At 31.7% G+C, this 19275-nt stretch overlaps 2 protein-coding genes across 5 annotated transcripts; both read left to right on the top strand.

The window, feature by feature from the left end:
* The first annotated feature begins 6798 nt into the window (after positions 1 to 6798).
* Positions 6799 to 12282, top strand: LOC146958399 (short-chain dehydrogenase TIC 32, chloroplastic-like). 2 transcript variants are annotated; one of them, XM_085739910.1, is made up of 8 exons: positions 6799 to 6980; positions 7298 to 7529; positions 8166 to 8245; positions 8654 to 8807; positions 9936 to 10014; positions 10625 to 10709; positions 11752 to 11798; positions 11975 to 12282. In XM_085739910.1, exons 1-8 carry the CDS (start codon positions 6875 to 6877, stop codon positions 12137 to 12139), a joined length of 948 nt encoding a protein of 315 aa, XP_085596036.1. In that variant the 5' UTR covers positions 6799 to 6874; the 3' UTR covers positions 12140 to 12282. The 2 variants fall into 2 exon arrangements, with proteins under 2 accessions (XP_085596036.1, XP_085596037.1); XM_085739911.1 differs by having other exon boundaries at positions 10625 to 10737; positions 11758 to 11798; positions 11975 to 12175.
* A 1758-nt stretch (positions 12283 to 14040) lies between these two features.
* On the top strand, positions 14041 to 19018 carry LOC146958398 (short-chain dehydrogenase TIC 32, chloroplastic). Of its 3 annotated transcripts, none has more exons than XM_085739908.1 (8): positions 14041 to 14216; positions 15312 to 15543; positions 15747 to 15826; positions 16044 to 16197; positions 16307 to 16385; positions 17103 to 17187; positions 17631 to 17677; positions 18714 to 19018. In XM_085739908.1, the coding sequence occupies exons 1-8, from the start codon at positions 14111 to 14113 to the stop codon at positions 18876 to 18878; spliced, it is 948 nt and encodes a 315-aa protein (XP_085596034.1). In that variant the 5' UTR covers positions 14041 to 14110; the 3' UTR covers positions 18879 to 19018. The 3 variants fall into 3 exon arrangements, with proteins under 3 accessions (XP_085596034.1, XP_085596033.1, XP_085596035.1); XM_085739907.1 differs by having other exon boundaries at positions 17613 to 17677; XM_085739909.1 differs by having other exon boundaries at positions 17103 to 17191.
* The last annotated feature ends 257 nt before the right edge of the window (positions 19019 to 19275 follow it).

The raw sequence follows: 19275 nt of genomic DNA, 5'->3' as shown, positions 1-19275 counted from the left end.
ACTTGTTAGATCTAGAACAACACCAGTATCAAAATTTTGGATCTTTGAGTGAAATGTAGCTGTTATAAGTTTTATGACTTGGATATTTGAGTTTAATGATGATTAATGTTTACATTTATTTTTTGGTTTTCAATTAGAAGCCATTGGAGATGATAGTGAGGTTGGTTGTGGTTGTGGATGAGTTGCTGCAAGTGGTGGGTGAGAGAAACGTGAGTGAGAATGGTTGGGGAAGATGGTGTGAAAAAAATATAATGCTGAGAGAGCACAATAATATCATGGTCTTCTTTAGATCAAATGGTAAAAATCTAATTGACCCATGGTGGGAAAAGATTACCCTTTCCCATGTTAAACTCCACCATGAAATAGGGGTCCTTAATATGGACCTCCTAAATCTAACCAGATATTGCCTTTAAAAAAAAAAACATTATGCGTGAAAAGAATATTGGTTTATTAATTAACTAACATGAAAGTTTTTTATTTTTTTGAATTCATATATTTTTTTAATTCATACTTTGGTAACTTTTTTTACAAGAGTAAAAGGACTTTTGTTAAAGAGAAAAAGCACAACCAAACACAAAAAATGCAAGTAGATAGAGCACATAAGGTAATAGTTCCTCCTCAGGAAAAAAAAACTGCATAAGGTAATAGTGAACCTTATTGTCAGTTGGTTAATGTTTCTTATAAAAATGATTAAAAAAATTGTTACTTTTGTTTCTAATAAAAAAGATTAGAGGGAATAGTAATATTACTTAGCATTTCAACTTTTTGCCTCATGCTCTTTAAAAAATTTATTTTAGTCTGTTGTTCAATCATTGCTAACGGACGTGTCATGTTAACACAATTATCGGTGTTAGATAATAGATACTAACATTTTTTAATCTCGATCTATTTTAAATATTTTTAAATATCATTTGAAATTGTTGACACCGTATGCGTCGCACGAGGTAAAGATCTAGTGAGACTTGTATCAGTATACAACTGGACTCACCTACTAATTAATTACAACAAGGCATAGAAACTAACAAAAACTTTGTCAAAAAATAAAATATTTAGATAACTCTTTTTTTCCTAAATCAATTTATTATTGAATACAATTAATCAATCAAATACAAGTTGGATGATATACATTCTTCTTAAAAAAAAGTTGGATGATATACATAATAGGTCCTGAGAAGACATATTAACTCAGAAAAAAAAAAGATGAACATATCTACTGCTATTATAAGAAAAGTCATTACCACCAAAATTTCCTAATTAACCTTATCTACTACTCCCTCCGTTTTAAAATAAGTGTCACTTTAGCCTATTGCACACAGATTAAGAAATGTAATGAAATAATCATTAAACATAACACTTTTACTAAACTGCCCTTACTTTATAAGAAAAAGATAAACTTAAAGTTGCATTGAAAATTGTGTGAGAGAAAAGTTGGAGGGTAAAGTTGGAAGATAAAAATTAAAGTTGTATTGGAAATGTAAAATGACATTCATTTTGAAACAAATTTTTTTGCCTAAAGTGACACTCATTTTGAAACGGAGGGAGTACTATCATAAGAAAAGTCATTACCACAAAAATTCCCTAATTCACTTTATTAAACTCACTAAATTAATGGGTTAAATAGCTATTTCATATAATTTAATCAGATTTTACATCTTTCAGTCCTCGTGAGCTTAGCTCAGTTGGTAAGGACAATGCATAATATATGCAAGGTCCGGGTTCAAACCCCAACCACCAACAAAGAAGAATTTTTTACATCTTTCAACTAGACTAATTAACATGTTTTGAATCATTTAATTACTTTCACTTCTCCGAAGTTTGACACATTCCCAGTTCACCCGATCAAGATCAAATTGGCTATATTACATGCTATTTTGTACTTTATATAATTTTCGCAAATCATAAATATAGAATTATGTATTATATTATTAAAAGATATTTTACTTATTAACCATACTTAATTCAACCCAATAAAAACAGAAAAATTATGTGAAGTAAATATATTATTATTATTATTATTATTATTATTGAAAACATCGGTTGATGTGAATATGTGTGTGCGCGCGTGCGCTCGTACGCGCGTGCTTGCGTTTAAATGAGTTGAATTTGTGTTTTGATATTATGTTAATGACTTTTGGTGGTATCTTCTTTAGCTTATTCAAAAATTTCAAATGTATCGGTTTATTCAATACAAAATAGTTGACATAAATAAATTATAAAGTACTTCATGTTTAATATTTAATGTTGATTTTGTACAAGGTTGCTTTTCTCACCTTGGCGCCAAGGCAATGAAAAGAGGTACATTTAATTTTGATTCCACTTGCATTAATTTTGAGTTTGTATTAGTTTTGATCTTGCTTTTCTCACTTTTTATTTTGTCATAGATCAAACCTTAATTAATAATATTCAATTATAGAGCAAGTGGAGATTATATTTAGCTGCATGAACTGATATAACATATAAACATGCCACTATAAGTGCTAATCTTGTGGCATCAAAGGAGCAGCGAGTGCACGCCGTGGGACGCGGAGAATGTACAGGAGAGTCTGGAGGAGGGGGAACGTAGGGGACTCCACTTTGGTGCCATAGCTTGTGTGACATTGGTGCCATAGCTTGCATCTCCACCACACACACACATCCCCACACACATCCACACACATCAATGGCCAGAATTTCCCCAATGGCACCAATGGCACACAAGCTATGTCATGGAAGTATTTTCCGAACGTAGGTCGTGTTCCAAATTGGATTTGGAAGCGATTCTTCGCCACTTTGAGCCATCAAAGTCATGAAAAAGAGACTCGATGAATTATCATCATAAACTACATTCAAAGATAAGAAAGGAACAAACTAATGTCAAATATAGAAAAGTTAATATCAAGTATGTTTCAAATATAAAAAAGAGACTCAAAGAAACAAACTAATTTGCACCATACATCATTTCTCAATAAAAATATTGTACGATATACTTTAGTCATGTAAGTAAAGAAAATATAGGAAAGGAAGAAAACAATGAAAGAAAGCAATTTTTTCAGCATTTTATATTAGGACTGGTTTTAAAATTATAACTTAGAATTTAAGAACACCAAACAAATTGGAGATGATCATATAAGAGTAATAAAAAAAAAACCTGGTATGATGAGGATATCCTGTCCCAAAGATGAAATCCTTAAGCAAACTTTTTCGATTCAATGAAGCAACACATAAGAATTCCTTCAAAAAAACTCTTTCTCATACTCTTTTAACTTTCTCTTTCTCCTCCGGATCTCAAATTCATCTTTGAAAAAGGGTTTTCTTTTAACAACATTTGGATATTTAATAACATTATCATGAGCCTTAAAAGAAGAAACAAACAACAATGTTTTAATCAAAATAAAAATAAATATTGGTTGTTGTTAATGCTTAAAAATTTCATGAGCTTTAAACAACATGTTGGACTCTTAAAGCTTTTCCATCCTCTTCATGACCACCTCAGTAGGAACAATTACTTGGATAATAAGTAATGATTTAAAGCAAGTTTAAGGACAAATAAAACGTAACTTAATAAATTTATATACCTGCACATCCATGATAACCATCTCAATATGTGCCGCCTTTAATTTGTTGAAACAACCCTACAAATCTTCAATCCTAATAGGCAACTTCCACATCTCTCGTGTTATTCTTCGTCTTCTTCTCCTTCCTCTTCGCCTTCTTCTCCTTCTCCTTCTCCTTCTTATTATTATGTCACAAAGGGTCAAAATTGAGGTTTTCCAAAATGGGGTAAAGGTGAAATTTGCTATTTTTTATGGGGCAAAATCACAACCTTTTAAAACATTGGCGAAAAACTGCATTTAAGCATAAAAATAATATTCTATTTGTAATATAAAGAGACTAATATGTGAATCATCCTCCCTAAATATTTGATCAGTGACTTTTGAAAATGATCAACATATTTTTATTTGTTTTTTGTTTGGTGAATGGTCATATCTTTGATAGTGATCTCGAGGTACATTTCAAGACGATTTAGTACAGTTGGAGAAAGTCAAGACCGATAATGTATTTAATACCTTTCATATATAGTCATGTTCTTCTTTTTCCTTGAATTTTGTCTAGATGCTTGGTTATTGCAAGAGACTGATTTTGAGCTAGTTACAAATACCACTTGAAAATCACACCCAGCTATGAGATCTCAACTTCGAACTCAAGTGAAGGAGTACAATATTCAACCTCGCAATATCATTGTTGTCAATTTGTTAGATCTTAAATTGATACATTATTTAAGTTTTTTTTGTTGGTTACAATACATTATTTAAGTTGATATCGAAAAGATATTTGAGTTGCTTATTTTTTTTAAAGATCTTTGAGGTACCAACTCATGGGTAGAAGCTTATCATTGTAAATTAAAGGTATTGAGATCAAATCATCTCATGGGGACAACCGTAAAATAACCATTTTTCTTTGGTGGTGTGGTATTTTTTTTTTTTTGTGGTGAACCGTAAAATAACCATTAATACTGTTTTAAACGATAAATTTTCGTCCTTTCTTTTTTTTTTTTTGGTCAGGCGTCCTTTCTTAATTTTTGAAAAAAAATCCAAAATGATAAAAATAAATTGACGTTGACATGATAAAAAGTTATATTTATTTTATTTTATCCAAAATATCTGCATTCTACTTTTTCTCAGGAGGATTTTATTTTTTTGGTACAGTTAAGATGTCTCTATTCAACTTATTTTGGACTTTTATGTTTTTCGACACATCTTAAGTGACACATGTATTTATTACATCGAAAAGGATGAAAGAAAATATTTATTTATCTCACTGTTCTTTTGTGACGCACGGCAGAAAGGAACAAGTCACTCGTGTAAACTAGGGGTGGCAAAGATACCCATATCCACGGTACCCGTGGGTAAAATCCTCAATAATAACCTATTTTTATTTTAAATTTTTTTAATTCATCTTATTAAGTTCACCGTTTCCACTTCATTCACATCATAAAACATATAGATTATATAAGAATCATGAATTTTCTATGGATTATGTATGATTTATGAAATTTTGAATGGATTATGTATGGATGTTTAAAAGTTGAAGTTTTTTGGTAATTAAAAAAAGCTATTATTTGTACAAAAAAATTAATAAATTCAAAACTCCATGGGTACCCATGGATACCTCAATACCCACGGGTACCCGTATAATGGGCACCCGCGAGGATACGGGGCGGGCACGGGTATCATATCTATCCAACGGGGCGGGGACGGGTATCATATTATCCGTACCTATGATATCCATTGACATCCCTAAACGATGGAAGTTATACCCCACACCCCTACAATTATACCTTCACCCTTACATTAGACACAAACTACCAAATTTACCCTTTATATAAAAATAAAAATAAAACACAATCACCATTCACTTGTTCACCCCTACCTTTTTCTAGTAAAAACCTTCGCTGGGGTGAAAACTCAAACAAACAGTAAGACGTCTTTGCCAAACATCAATTACAGATTGCTCTCTTGATCTTTTCATGTGTTTATTCTCTTAATTGTTCACTATTTGAGGATTTTTCTGGGTCAGTGGATTATGAATTGCAGGAATCGATCTCGGAATCATTGATTCCCAGAAAACATATGCAAAAAGTTTCGGGTTGATTCTTCCCGAAATTGGTTCCGGAAATTCGTTTTTTTAAGTTCTTAATTTTTTTGTTACTCAATCCTCAGCCGAAATCGTATTCTTAGAATGTTAAAATTGAGAATGGGAATTATTGTCTCAACCGAAATCGTATTCTTCTCTGTCAAAATTGAGAATGGGAATTATTGCTATTTTATTTAGATTACTAAGACTTGATTCGAAGAGGTGGGTTAATTACTAACCATACTTTTCTCTATCCCTCACCAATATCATTCCATTGTTTTTTGCTTGGCACATAAGAGCAATAAACCACTAGTGATTGTTCTGTCACTACTATGCCCTTCTCACTATTGGATCGAACCATCTGAGAGTTTGGATTATTACGGAAAGATACACATGATTATTCTGAATAATTTTCGGAAAAGTTAGTATGAGTATTCCGAAAAAAGATTGGAACCTTTATATCAGGTGCGGTGAACTCATACCGAATGGGGAAATTAATGTGTAATTGGTTAAATAACAAAAAGGGTAAAATTGGAATATTTGAATATTTGTAGGGGTGAAAGTACATATGTTGGGGTATAGGGTAAAATTTCCCTAAACGATGCATCTGGCCTCATTGACGTTGCCACTGGTCCATCCTCTATTACACTTTTTTTTCTTTCTAATCCATTATTTTCTTCTGATCTTCTGTCTTTCTTAATTATTTCCCAAAAGGGTATCTCTCCATGCAAACAAAAACCGTTTGACTATAAATAAAGATCATTTAAATTTATCTGCAAAAAATGTTTCATTTTCTAGTCAGGCTGAAAAGTTTGTGACCCTGTTAATGACTTTTCACTTCCACTTCCACTTCCACTTCCACACATCTTCAACATATAGTCACATAATAACATGAAATGATATTGTGCTTATAATCAACATAAGGATTAATGTGAGGTTTGTATTGTTTGAAATCAATGACTAATAAAAAGTCCACAACTCATTTTGACAAAAAAGTAATTGAACTTTGATAGTATCTCAAAGACTAAAAATCACATACACTGCTCATCAACCAATTCCGCTAGCCCGATATTTAATTTAAAGTGCGCATCATTGTGACGTAGAAAGAAAGTCTCCCTTTTCTTTAAACATCAGTGGAGTGGCACTTAAATGATATTAAAAAGAAATCTTCAAAATTAAAATAATAAGTTATCAAATCAAATCACAGCATAAGTTATTCAAACTAGTGTGAGTTTGTAACGGAGAAAGAGAGATTAGCATCATGTGGCCATTCAGCAGGAAAGGGGTATCTGGGTTTTCATGGAAGTCAACAGCCGAAGAAGTTACTCATGGAATTGATGCAACTGGCCTCACTGCTATTGTCACTGGTATATCATCCTTTATTACTCTTTCTTACCCTTTTTGTTTATTTTTCATTTTTCAAGCATGCCCTTTTGTTCAATAGTAGTTTTTATTGCTTCTATGTTGCTAAGTTATTTGGAATTAATACCTTGTAGTAGCTTTAGGCCTGAGGAGTGATTTACAAGCTTTTTTTTATGAAGATCCAAAACTAAAATTGATTTCCTGTTGAAATTGGCATAGTCAGGACTTATTTGTTTATATTGTATGTGATTATGCCTGCTACATCAAATTCATGCAACTGGCTATGATTAATTATTATATGGATATGATGGTATGTTAACAGGAGCATCCAGTGGTATTGGAGTTGAGACTACGCGTGTTCTTGCTTTACATGGTGTCCATGTGATTATGGCTGTTAGAAATAAGGTTAATGCTAATAATACCAGAGAAGCAATACTTAAAGAGATTCCATCAGCAAAAATAGATGTCATGGAGTTAGATCTCAGTTCATTGGAATCTGTCAAGAAATTTGCATCCGAATTTAATTCCTCTGGTCTTCCATTGAACATCTTGATGTAAGAAGAGAAAGTGACATGGATCTTATTATCAATTTTATTTAGGTAAAACTGCATTGGGAATCTTTTTAATTTAATTTTAAGTTTCAAACAGGTCAAATTAGTTAATTTTTTCCACTGAAAGTTAGTCTTTTATGTTTAAAAACGTCAACAATGTTTGGCCAAATTTCGTTTTTAATCTATATATGTTATCAGAAGTCTTACTTGTGCATTTTAAAAAGTAAATTACATTTTTAACCCATCAAATTTAAAATGATCTTTTTTAGTTTTTATCTAAGATTGTAGCCTTGTTGTCAATGAGGGTCTAATGGTGTTGCTGAGTGGTGAAAAATTATTCATCGTATATCGTTCAGTGATCATGTAAACAAATTTGTACATAAGTGAACTAAGACTCCAAGTTGGTTCAACACTGTAAACATTTTTAAAGATAATGGAGAAATTTGACAGTAAAGAGAAATGACCCCTGATGCAGTTTTGCCTTTTATTTACTATTTATTTTGACTCCTGGTTTCTATTAAAGTTGTTAATTACTTGTTCTGTCTCGCCATGAATGTCTATGTTCCAGTACTGATCATGATCTTTAATGGAAAACCAGTAGTAGTGTTGTTTTCTGATCTGTTTATTTGTGATTGGAAGAAACAATGCAGGAGTCATGGCATGCCCTTTCATGCTTTCCAATGACAACATCGAACTACAGTTTGCGACAAACCACTTAGGTATTTGTGAAACATGTTAAATTCTTTATTCATTTGAAATTTCATTTCATGACTGATAGTGATATTACTTCAAATTTACTAATTTTGTGCTTTTTATAACATGAATTACTTGTCAATTGCGATCTTTCCGTGAAAATTGTGAGGGTGGGGAACTTTGGCACTCACAAGTCACAATAGTTTCAAGGGAGTGAAGGCCATTAGATTTATTTATGTCTGATTCAGATAATCAAGAATTAATAGATGAAAAGTGAGAGCTTCCCCCCTCCCCCCGCCAAACACACACGTCATACGGCTATAAATTATCGAGAGTTTGAGACATGAAATCTATGTGTAACTACACTTATTATCTGTCTCAACTTATATAGCTGGGTTATGAACATTCTGTTTTTATGTAATATAATTCCACAGGTCATTTTCTCTTGACAAATCTTTTGTTGGACACAATGAAGAAAACAGCTAGTGAAAGTAAGACTGAAGGAAGAATTGTTAATGTCTCCTCAGAAGCTCACAAATTTGCATATTCTGAAGGAATCCGTTTTGACAAAATTAATGAACAATCAAGGTAATAGGTAGCTTCATTTCAAATCATGATATGTGCTGAAAGTTTTTAAAAATGGAAGAGGAATTTATTGTGTATGTGTGAAAGAGTAATTATAACGGAAACTTCAATTTTATTTTCTTGGGCAATCAATGTTACTATTGGTTTGATTCTGAAAAGGATATAGTTCAATATGAAGTTTGTGATATGTACTTTTTAGTTTGCTGTGAGTCTAGGAGAAGATGCTAGCTTAAACTTTCGACACAAATAACCTGCTGATACGATTTTGCTTTTAGATCAGACAGCTATTGTCTTAGTCTTGTAAACTGTACCTATGCACCACTCAGACGCAGTTAGAATTGTTGGCGAAAGCAGCACACACCATCAAAGTTAGCCACACACCCATGAATCTTTGATGTAAAACACGTAAGCACACTGCAAAGAAAGCAATAGAAAACACAGAGATTTATGTGAATTGGCACCTCTTGCCTACATCCATGGAAGCACCTTAACAAATATATTCTTCATCTCAAATAAAATTAAAAGAATCTATAGCCGAGCTCAATATGTATATCACTCTACAATACTCCCACTCAAGAGTTGCAAGAAATGATAATACGCACATCTCAGTGATCTCCTCACACATAAAATGATCACACACACATTCCTCTCTCTAAGACATGGTTGCCAATACATCCACTCTTCACATGATCAAGGTTGGGGATGCTTCAACTTTTCACAGGTCCCCTTATTTACAGGACGGGATGAGACTCTCATTCATGAATATAACATAGTGGACATTATTATCCCACATTTTCAAGTAGCTTGACTTCATTTCTCTAAGAATCTCGTTACATCTTTTCACCTCTTGAAATGTCTCTTTTAAATTTCCACCACTTACATGATATTTATTATTGTTTGGAAATTATAACTGATTCGCAACTAGAACCAACACTGGAGTTGCTCTTGTAGTACTTGTTGAAAGAAGAGGTGTTATGTGTATATAGTTATGTTTAATTCCTTGTTTACAATTGAAACAGTTGGCTCATATTAGTTGCATGAAGAATTAAGAGTGGAAATATATTTCTGTAGTATTTGTCAACTGGAGTAATGTTATTCCAATTTAATTATGTTTGCTTCCTTTGTATACAGTTACAGCAAATGGGGTGCATATGGACAGTCAAAGCTTGCTAATATTTTACATGCAAACCAACTTACAAAACATTTCAAGGTATGCTATGTTTACTTCTACTATGTAGTGGTGTTACTTATTTACGTGTTATCTAGTGAAGTAGTTTATTGATACTGTTATTATCTCTCATTATTTCAACTTCTGGATGATTAATAAGAAGCAGATGCTCAGAAAAAGAAATAGATGTGTAGCATTAAATCTGCATATTTCTACTGTGGAAAATTACTTTCTTCTGCAATGTGAAGTGTGAATGGCAAAATTTTGATTTAGAGTTACTTGTTTTTTTTTGCAGCATTTGTGTTCAAACTACACTTAAAATCATAATCCTTTTTACAGCATCTGCTATCTTAATCTCCTATCAATTGGTGACTAGTTTTTTTATTATAAAATATCAATGACCAAATATTGTTAAACATCAGCTTTAGTGGAAGTTTTATCCCCCTCCATTCCAACTCCACCTAGTTGGAACAGGCTTTAGTTGTTGGTGTTCCTTCATTCAGGTCTCTGAAAAAGACGCAAATTTTGCATCCCTTTGGGCAACCATAATCATAGAAACATTCTGTTTTCTATCGCAGTCTCCCTCCCTTTTGATGGTTTTGCCACATTAATTATCTTTGATTTATAACATTATTTGTTACATCTTGATCAGGATGATGGTATGAATATCATTGCAAATTCTCTTCATCCAGGAGGCATTGCCACCAATCTTTACCGTCATAACAGCGCAATCAACGGTAACTATTATAGTATTATACTATTCAGGTTGTCTGTGAATTATACAAGTCCTTTGATGTGGCATTCTAAATGATTTGTTCTGTATCATCTACCGTTATGTGACACTATCTTTCTTGGTTGCTCCATTTTTTTGGTATTTCATATTAATTTCGTGTTACTTGTCGTAAATTTTTTTTTGGTGGATTTTACAAAATTACAATGATACAAGCTCTCATCCATCTACATTGCTCTAGGTGTTTTATCCTATATTTGGTACATGATATTGTTCAGAACCCACCATCTAATAATATTATGATTAAGGTTGGTCGTGCCCCCCTCTGAATATTGAAAAATTCAGACTTTTTTTTTTTATCAAGTATGAATATAGACATGTTAAAGACCGCGATCAACCTTTTAAGCTTTAACATCATCGGAAACATGATTACCGTGATCACTGAGAGTCTGAGACAAAAAGACTTTGTACTCCCTCCATACTACAATATTAGTTTTATATTCCTATTATACTCCTAAGTCTAACTATTTTATTTGTTTGTACTCTTTTTATTTCAATTCTTGTAATTAATCTTTCTTATACTATTAGTGAAGGGTAATTTTGTAAAGTAAGCCATACGTTTTATTTTTTTGACAAGAAGCCGTACGTTTTATAAAATCTACAAAATTAATTACATTTCTTAATTCGTGCATTATTTGCTAAAGTGACTAATACCGAAGGACAAAGTGAGTAATTTATAGCACTTGATTGGTACACCAACTCATCCATAATGTATAACAACAATAAAATCATCCCAGAAGTTAGATACTTTGTCAATCTCTCCACTATTCTTCCCCAACCATTCATACATTATTACTTTATTGTCATTAAGCACTTTATTGTGTTTATCTGACTACTACTATAAATACATTGATTTTGAATTGGGTGGTTTGTTTGTTTGCACACTGGCATTCTGCAGTGTCCATAAAATTTGTTTGCTTTTTCATGTGTAGATATTGACAATAGCTGAGTTTTATAGATATACTATTGATGTTTGATTTATGCAACAGGTATAGTAAATGTGGTTGGCAAACTTGTGATGAAAAACGTTCCACAGGTATGTCAAAATCATTATGACCTACTATTTATAAATGTGAGGGGTCATGTCAAATAAATATCGGTTGTTATAAACATTTATTAATTAACTAAACACAGATTAGAAGCTTTCCGATATTTCACTTTTCTTAGCTTAGTAATTTAGTTGAATGTTAACTTTCTCCTATCTAAATGTAGGGGGCAGCCACAACATGCTATGTAGCATTGCACCCACAAGTGAAGGGAGTTAGTGGTGAATATTTTTCAGACAATAATGTGGCCAAATCAAGTTCACATGGGAGGGATGCTGATTTGGCTAAGAAACTTTGGGATTTCAGCATGAATTTGGTCAAGGACAAATAGAATAACCAAGTGTTGTATAAGAATGAAAATGACATTGTAATGTGTGTGCACGAAACTAGATAAAAAGAAATGGAAATAACATTCATTGTTCATGTCAATGTGAAATGCATCTATAACATAATTGATTGTCATGTTTGAAACAAGATTGTAATTCAGTATGAAATAGGGTCCCTTAATATGGACCTCTTGTAATAGGGTCCAAACATGGACCTCCTAAATCAAACCCAATATTACCCTTTTTGTTGTTTGGTTTATTATTATTTTTGAGGAAAATATAATAATAAACCAAAGAACAAAAAGGGAAATATTATTAGGTTTTGTTAATAAGTGCATTTAGGTGAAGTGGTAGACTACGGGAAAATACTTGTGTGACATTGTGGTGTCAATATATGTATTTTAAAACAGAGGGAGTAATTAACATGAAATATTGTTTTTGAAATAATGAAATATTTTTATAATACAGATTTTCAAATTCATATTTTACCTTTTTAATTCATATTTTACATTTTGTTTTGTTTGCAAAAGGCAAAATGGCTTTTATTAAACACAAGGTAGAGTACAAATATAAAGGCATTAATAAGGCTTCTACCAAAAAAAAATAAAGGCAATAATAAGGCAAGCGCTTTATGCAGCAAAAATCCAAAAGAACCCCACTCTGAGGAGTGAGGACAAGAGGACAACCATTCCTTCAATCCAACTCCCTGACTGACTGAGTAATTGTAGAAACAACACAACTCAACTAAACAACTCAGTACCACACATTAAATTTCACCTCACCAACTCTTCCGTGCGTTAAATTATTGGTTGTACAAATATCACTCTTCTTACTATTTTACCCAAGCAATTTTTTTGTCAATATTCATTCAGGGGATAAGCCAATTTTTTGTCTTCCTCCACTGTAGATATTCATATTCAGTTATTCACTGATTACAACGATAACTTTTTTTAAGAAGTTAAACCATCTATCGAAATTCGCATTGAAAAAAATTGAATCACATGCCTGAAAAGGAACACATCGTAAGATCACAAGTGAGCTATTAAACATGATTACTTCATTCAGATAAAATTTAAACATTGATTCCCTCAAAGTCTAGCCTCTATTAGTCTCAACCTTTGTTAGTTAAGCCAATTTACTAATATAATCAACAATGAACAATATTGGGATTCAGTGACAAATCGATAACTTTTATTAAACGAGAAGTTCATATGAGGGTAGAACTTTTATGTCGTTTGAGAAACTTTTTATTTTTCTTTATTTTTTATCTTTTATTGGGTTAGACTTATGCCCCCTAATTTTATGTTTATGTTTTTATTTCTTGAATAAATTTTTTAGCTTATGAAAAAAATAGAAACTAACCTTTAAAAATGATTTGATTGAAAACATATGTAAAACAATAAATATTTACGTTGAGTTCTTTAATATTTTGACTATGTTGAAAAATAAATGTTGGGAGCATACATGAACTCGTTGGTGTATATAAATTAAATCATTTGATTGAAGAAATCATTTTCCTCATTTAGTATCTACTTCAATCCTTTTATCTCAATAGATAGAATATTACTTATGATTCTAGTATTTTACAATAACATCAAATTAGAATTGGGGAAAAAATCTTCCCATATTTTTTTTGTTAATAAAATATTTCCGTATTTTGAAATTAAAGAAAAAGTTTGAATAAATAGGAAGTAGATTATTTTTTGAAAGAAGAAATGGAATATTGACAGATAAAATTATAACTTTTTTTGGACAAAGATAAAATGATTACTTATTTTGGACAAACATAAAATTATTACTTATTATTTAAATATATATCATGTCATATAATAAAAAGAGATAAAAGTTTTGATGTGTTTCCATATCATCCAGATATATAGTAGCGTCACGTCAGTTACAAACAAGCACTGCAATTGCAATATATCTCGGGTCCCTGCTTTTGTGACACACGGCAGAGAAAGAGACTGATACGCAATATGTGGCCATTCAGCAAGAAAGGTGTTTCTGGTTTTTCATGGAACTCAACTGCTGAACAAGTTACACATGGAATCGATGCTACTGGTCTCACTGCCATTGTTACTGGTTGGTCCATACTCTCTTCCTGTTTCTTTCTTAATTATTTCCCAAAAGGGTATCTCTTCATGCAAACAATTTCATACGTACATAAATGTGTGTTAATAGATAGATAGACTCTGATGTGTAAATTCAAACGGACGCTAAAAAGATGATCGTGTAAACGGATGAAGAAAACTATTCTATCTTTATCCGTTTACACGAAAATCTTTTTAGTGTCTATTTCAATTTGCATATTTGAGTTTATATATTAACATAAACATTTGTGAGAGTTTATAGAAATATCCTATAATATATTCATAAACATTTTCAGCTTATTTTATTAAGTTCTTTAGGACAACTTGTGAAAATAGTTTATATAAAATAGTTTAATTTTATTATATCTTTTGAAATAGAGCCTTAATAATTTTTTATGCATACCTTTTGGTTGAATACAATTTTGATTTCCAGAAATTGCATAAAAAATATATGCAGTCCTGTATTACTTTGTAGTTTTGCATCACATAAGCATAGGTTTTAGGATGAATTATTTGCAAGCTTTTTCGATAAAAGATCGAAGACCCCCATATTTGACTCTATCCAATTTAGCCTCCACAATACCACTTTTTTGTGTTAACCCTCCGGTTCTCAGGAGAAAGGGGCTTGGTAATCCGGAGTTTGTAAGGAATGTTTGGCCAAGAATTGTTTCACCAGGAATCAAACTCAAGTTATTCTGAACAATTCGTTTTTGGGGAAGTCCAATGGCTTGGATCGTGTAATATCCCTTTAAAACCACTAGTGGTGGTAGTAAATAATAATGATCTACAGTCAATCTCAAAATATTGAAACTTGCAAACAGTTTTCTTAGATTAATCATGATTTATCTCTTAGTTTTTTTCTCTTTATATTCTGCTGGATATCCATAAGGTTTTTGAAAATGGTTTGTGAATCTAATTCTGGGCACATTTTGACAGCAAATTTTTGAAATTATAAAAAATTGTGATTGTAATGCAACCACAACCACAATTTGAAACCCTGTATATGCATGCTACACTGAAATCATTGATAAATAAATATCGAGATGTGTGACTATTGTAATGCGGTATATGGACATTGTGATAACAGGAGCATCCAGCGGCATTGGCGCTGAGACTACTCGTGTCCTTGCTTTGCGCGGTGTTCATGTGATTATGGGTGTGAGAAACATGGTTGCTGCTAAAGATGTCAAAGAAACAATACTCAAGGACATTCCCTCTGCTAAACTTGATGCCATGGAGTTAGATCTTAGCTCATTGGACTCTGTCAAGAAATTTGCATCTGAGTATAATTCTTCTGGTCGTCCGCTGAACATCTTGATGTAAGAAAATGAGATTAACTTAGTCATATAATTATCAGATTTATTTTTACTATTTGTTTTGTTTTATTGAAGTTGTTAGTTACTTGTTCTGTCTCATTGTGTTTGTTATGTCTATGTTCCAACTTCCAATTGTGCTTTCTTAATTACAATCATTCAAGTCAACAAATTAGTACTGATTTTTCTTGTTTGTTTGTAATTGTAAGAAATAATGCAGGAATTATGGCATGCCCTTTCAGTTTGTCCAAAGACAACATTGAACTTCAGTTTGCCACCAATCACATAGGTATGTGGTAAATGTTACTATTTTATTCTCCGGAGTAAGATCCAATCAACTGAATTTTTTTTTTTTCCTTTTGAAAATTCATTTGATGAATGACAGTGACATTAATCTATTTTAATTTTTTTTTTTTTTTTGTGAGAAGTTTACAGTATCGTTTAATGCAAAGGATGAGAAGAAGCAATCTTTCTGATTCTATTTATGAATTATTTTAATTACGCAGGTCATTTTCTCTTGACAAATCTTTTGTTGGATACTATGAAGAAAACGACACGCAAAAGTAAGAAAGAAGGAAGAATTGTTAATGTCGCCTCAGAGGCTCACAGGTTCGCATATTCTGAAGGAATCCGTTTTGATAAAATCAATGACGAATCAAGGTAAATGTCATGTGATTGCTTTTGTTCGTTTCCTTGATTACATTTTAAGCAATTGGCTAACATTAGTTGCATGATGAATTAAACTTTGAAATGTTACCTCTTTATACAGTTACAGCAGATGGGGTGCATATGGACAGTCAAAACTTGCTAACATTTTACATGCCAACCAACTTACAAAACACCTCAAGGTATGCTTACTTCTACTACATGTTATATGGTTTACCATAATTCAATATAAGTTATCATTATCGTACCTCACTTGTCTTAATGTTTTGGTTGATTAATAAAAAGGATGTCCTTAGGTAGGTATGTGTTCTTTTCTTTGTACCTTGAGCTTTTATCAGTTGACTAAGAAACTGATATTTCTGACTAAACATAATCAGACTATAGCATGACCTCTTTGGCTTTACGGCCTGTTTGGTAGAGTATATAAAAACAACTTATGCAATGTCCCTAAGTTGTTTTCAGCTTATTTCCATAAACTCTATAGGATTGCTTATGAAAACAACTTATAGGCTATATGAAAATAATTTGACTTTATTTTATCTTTTATCATAGAAATATCTCATACATACGCACTTTTTTTTTTGAAAACCATACATACGCACTTATATGATGAACTTTTATTCGATAAGTGCTTAGTTAAGTTGTTTATCGAAATAGAGCCTTAACTTTGCTTGTTATGTACAATTAGTTGCTTAATTATCTACTAATTAATTCTGATCATATCTTTGGAGAAGATGATTGCCAATTTGTATTATCATCATTTTGTTTACTTTCTTTTTCATTCTTGACTTTTTGGGTGGTTTTCTTACTCTTTCACTTTGTGAGTAAATATGTCAGTTTGGTTTTTCCACATTAATCTATCTTTGATATATTTAATATTACTTCTCCATCATGATCAGGAAGATGGGGTGGATATTACTGCAAATTCTCTTCATCCAGGAACAATTGTCACCAATCTTTTCCGACATAACAGTGCAGTGAACGGTAAGTATCATTGTGTTATTCATGTAAATTCACTTTGGCATGTTGAATATGAATTATGCAGGTCACAGGATTTGGTTTACTAAACATTAAATAATGTATTCTGCATTATCCACCATTATGTAGAGTACATTTTCTTGTTTATTTCATTTTAATTACTCCTTTACAATAACTTTTGATGGATTTTACAATGCCATAAACTCTTATTTGCTTTAGGTGTTATATTCTGTATTTAGTTGTTGGATATTGCTAAATATTTTTAGTTATTCTTATGATGCACATTAATCCAATGACCACTCAGAATGACCATTGTAATATATAGCACTAAATTGCTACATCAACTCATCACTCACAAGCCTTTAAAATTGGTTTTTTTTTTTTATTTTAATATGCAGATAATGACAATAGCTGAGTTTTATGAATGTTAGCTGGTTTGTTTTATGCAGGTCTAATAAATGTGGTTGGGAGACTTGTGATGAAAAATGTCCAGCAGGTAAGTTAAATCAGTATGTCCTATGGTTATAAATGTCAGAGACAATGTTGTCAAATAGTTTTTGGTTGTTAAAACATTTATTATCTGTCAATGAATTTATAATGCACGAATAATCTCGGTATTGCATTAACTTTGTGTACGGAAAGAAGGGCTAACAACATTCTCTCTTATTGGGTAAAATTCATATAGATCCCATTATTTTGGGAATGGATCCCACATAAAATGGTGAGACCTACATGAATTTTATCCTATGAAAGATAAAGTACTCCCTCCGTCCTAAAATATAAGCAAAAAAATCTCATTTTCTTTGTCTCAAAATATAAGCAAAAAAGACGAACTTTTATGTTATTATTGTGTTTTTTCAAACAAATCATCTTTTCCAATGTAAAATTAAATGCATGTTGCATTAAATTAGTTTCTCTTTTTATTTTCTCCATAATTTTTAACCAATGAGAATTATTTTTACATCTTTCCATGAAACTTATTTCAAGGAGAACACAAAAAATTATAACTCAAATCACTAAGTATTAATTTTCTTAATAAGTGTGAATTAGTGTTTTTTGCTTATAAAAAAAGACGGAGGGAGTATTAGTGTGTGTTTGCCATCACGTTTTCCACTTTAATTCCACTTCCCAATGCAATTCCATCATGAAAATAGAGAAGCTTCAAATTGGAGAGTTTGGAAAAACGTGGTTTTGGTGGGTATCCACCGTGATGACAAACATGCACTTAGAAAGTGTTAAAGAGAGTATTACTAGCACTAGTCCTTATTCCAATTGTTGTTGGGTCTAGCGGAATTGTCTATCCCTCACAACAAAGAGAATCGCAGTTTGAATCTCTAATGTGAGAGACACTCACATTTAATGATCGACACTGCCTCTAACAATATTGTTTATATTAGGAGAAAACATGTGGTTTCACCTAAAAAAAACTTAAATATTATTTAACCTATAGGATTTCTTGTATAAGTTTTTTTTAGTAGTGAATTTTGTTGAGCTTGCATAATTACTTTCATACTCCAATTTTATTAATGTAGGGAGCAGCAACAACATGCTATGTAGCATTGCACCCACAAGTGAAGGGAGTTAGTGGTGAATATTTTTCAGACAGTAATGTGTACAAAACAACCCCACATGGAAGGGACGCTGATTTGGCAAAGAAACTCTGGGATTTCAGCATCAATTTGGTTAAGCAGAAATAGAATAACCAAGTGTTACTCGTCAATGCTATACACTGTATGAAATGCATCAATAATATGACTGTCACAAATGAAATGCAACTACAGAATGACTCCTTGTCACATTTATCTATCTATTCTAAGAAAAATCTTTGATAATGACATATGGTGGAGTTTTATACCTCTATTTTCTGTCATATTTTTCCCTCTGCATAGGATCCTTACTAGTTTTATTTAATGTGACTGTGAGCCCTACATTCATACACATAAATTCTGAGCTTATAGTTAATGTTTGGGGTTCATTTTTGTGAAAGGTATAAGTGATTTTAAACAATTAAAATTTATTTTGGTTATTTGTTGGGTGTTTGAGAGTTTTGGGCTAAAATTATTTTTACCTCCAAAATATAATTCTAACTGTATT

Source organism: Medicago sativa, chromosome 1 (assembly GCF_051527215.1).
Source record: "Medicago sativa cultivar Bolivia chromosome 1, Bolivia_mono, whole genome shotgun sequence".
NCBI lineage: Eukaryota > Viridiplantae > Streptophyta > Magnoliopsida > Fabales > Fabaceae > Medicago > Medicago sativa.
This window is presented reverse-complemented; position numbering and strand designations above follow the sequence as displayed.

Bases quoted from the DNA above. Each gene is read 5' to 3' on its own strand.
- LOC146958399 (XM_085739910.1), top strand. From the start codon at position 6,875: ATGTGGCCATTCAGCAGGAAAGGGGTATCTGGGTTTTCATGGAAGTCA. The intron at 7,530-8,165 runs GTAAGAAGAGAA...TGTGATTGGAAG, and splicing joins CTTCCATTGAACATCTTGAT to AAACAATGCAGGAGTCATGG. The intron at 8,808-9,935 runs GTAATAGGTAGC...CTTTGTATACAG, and splicing joins AAAATTAATGAACAATCAAG to TTACAGCAAATGGGGTGCAT.
- LOC146958398 (XM_085739907.1), top strand. From the start codon at position 14,111: ATGTGGCCATTCAGCAAGAAAGGTGTTTCTGGTTTTTCATGGAACTCA. The intron at 14,217-15,311 runs GTTGGTCCATAC...TTGTGATAACAG, and splicing joins TCTCACTGCCATTGTTACTG to GAGCATCCAGCGGCATTGGC. The intron at 16,198-16,306 runs GTAAATGTCATG...CTCTTTATACAG, and splicing joins AAAATCAATGACGAATCAAG to TTACAGCAGATGGGGTGCAT.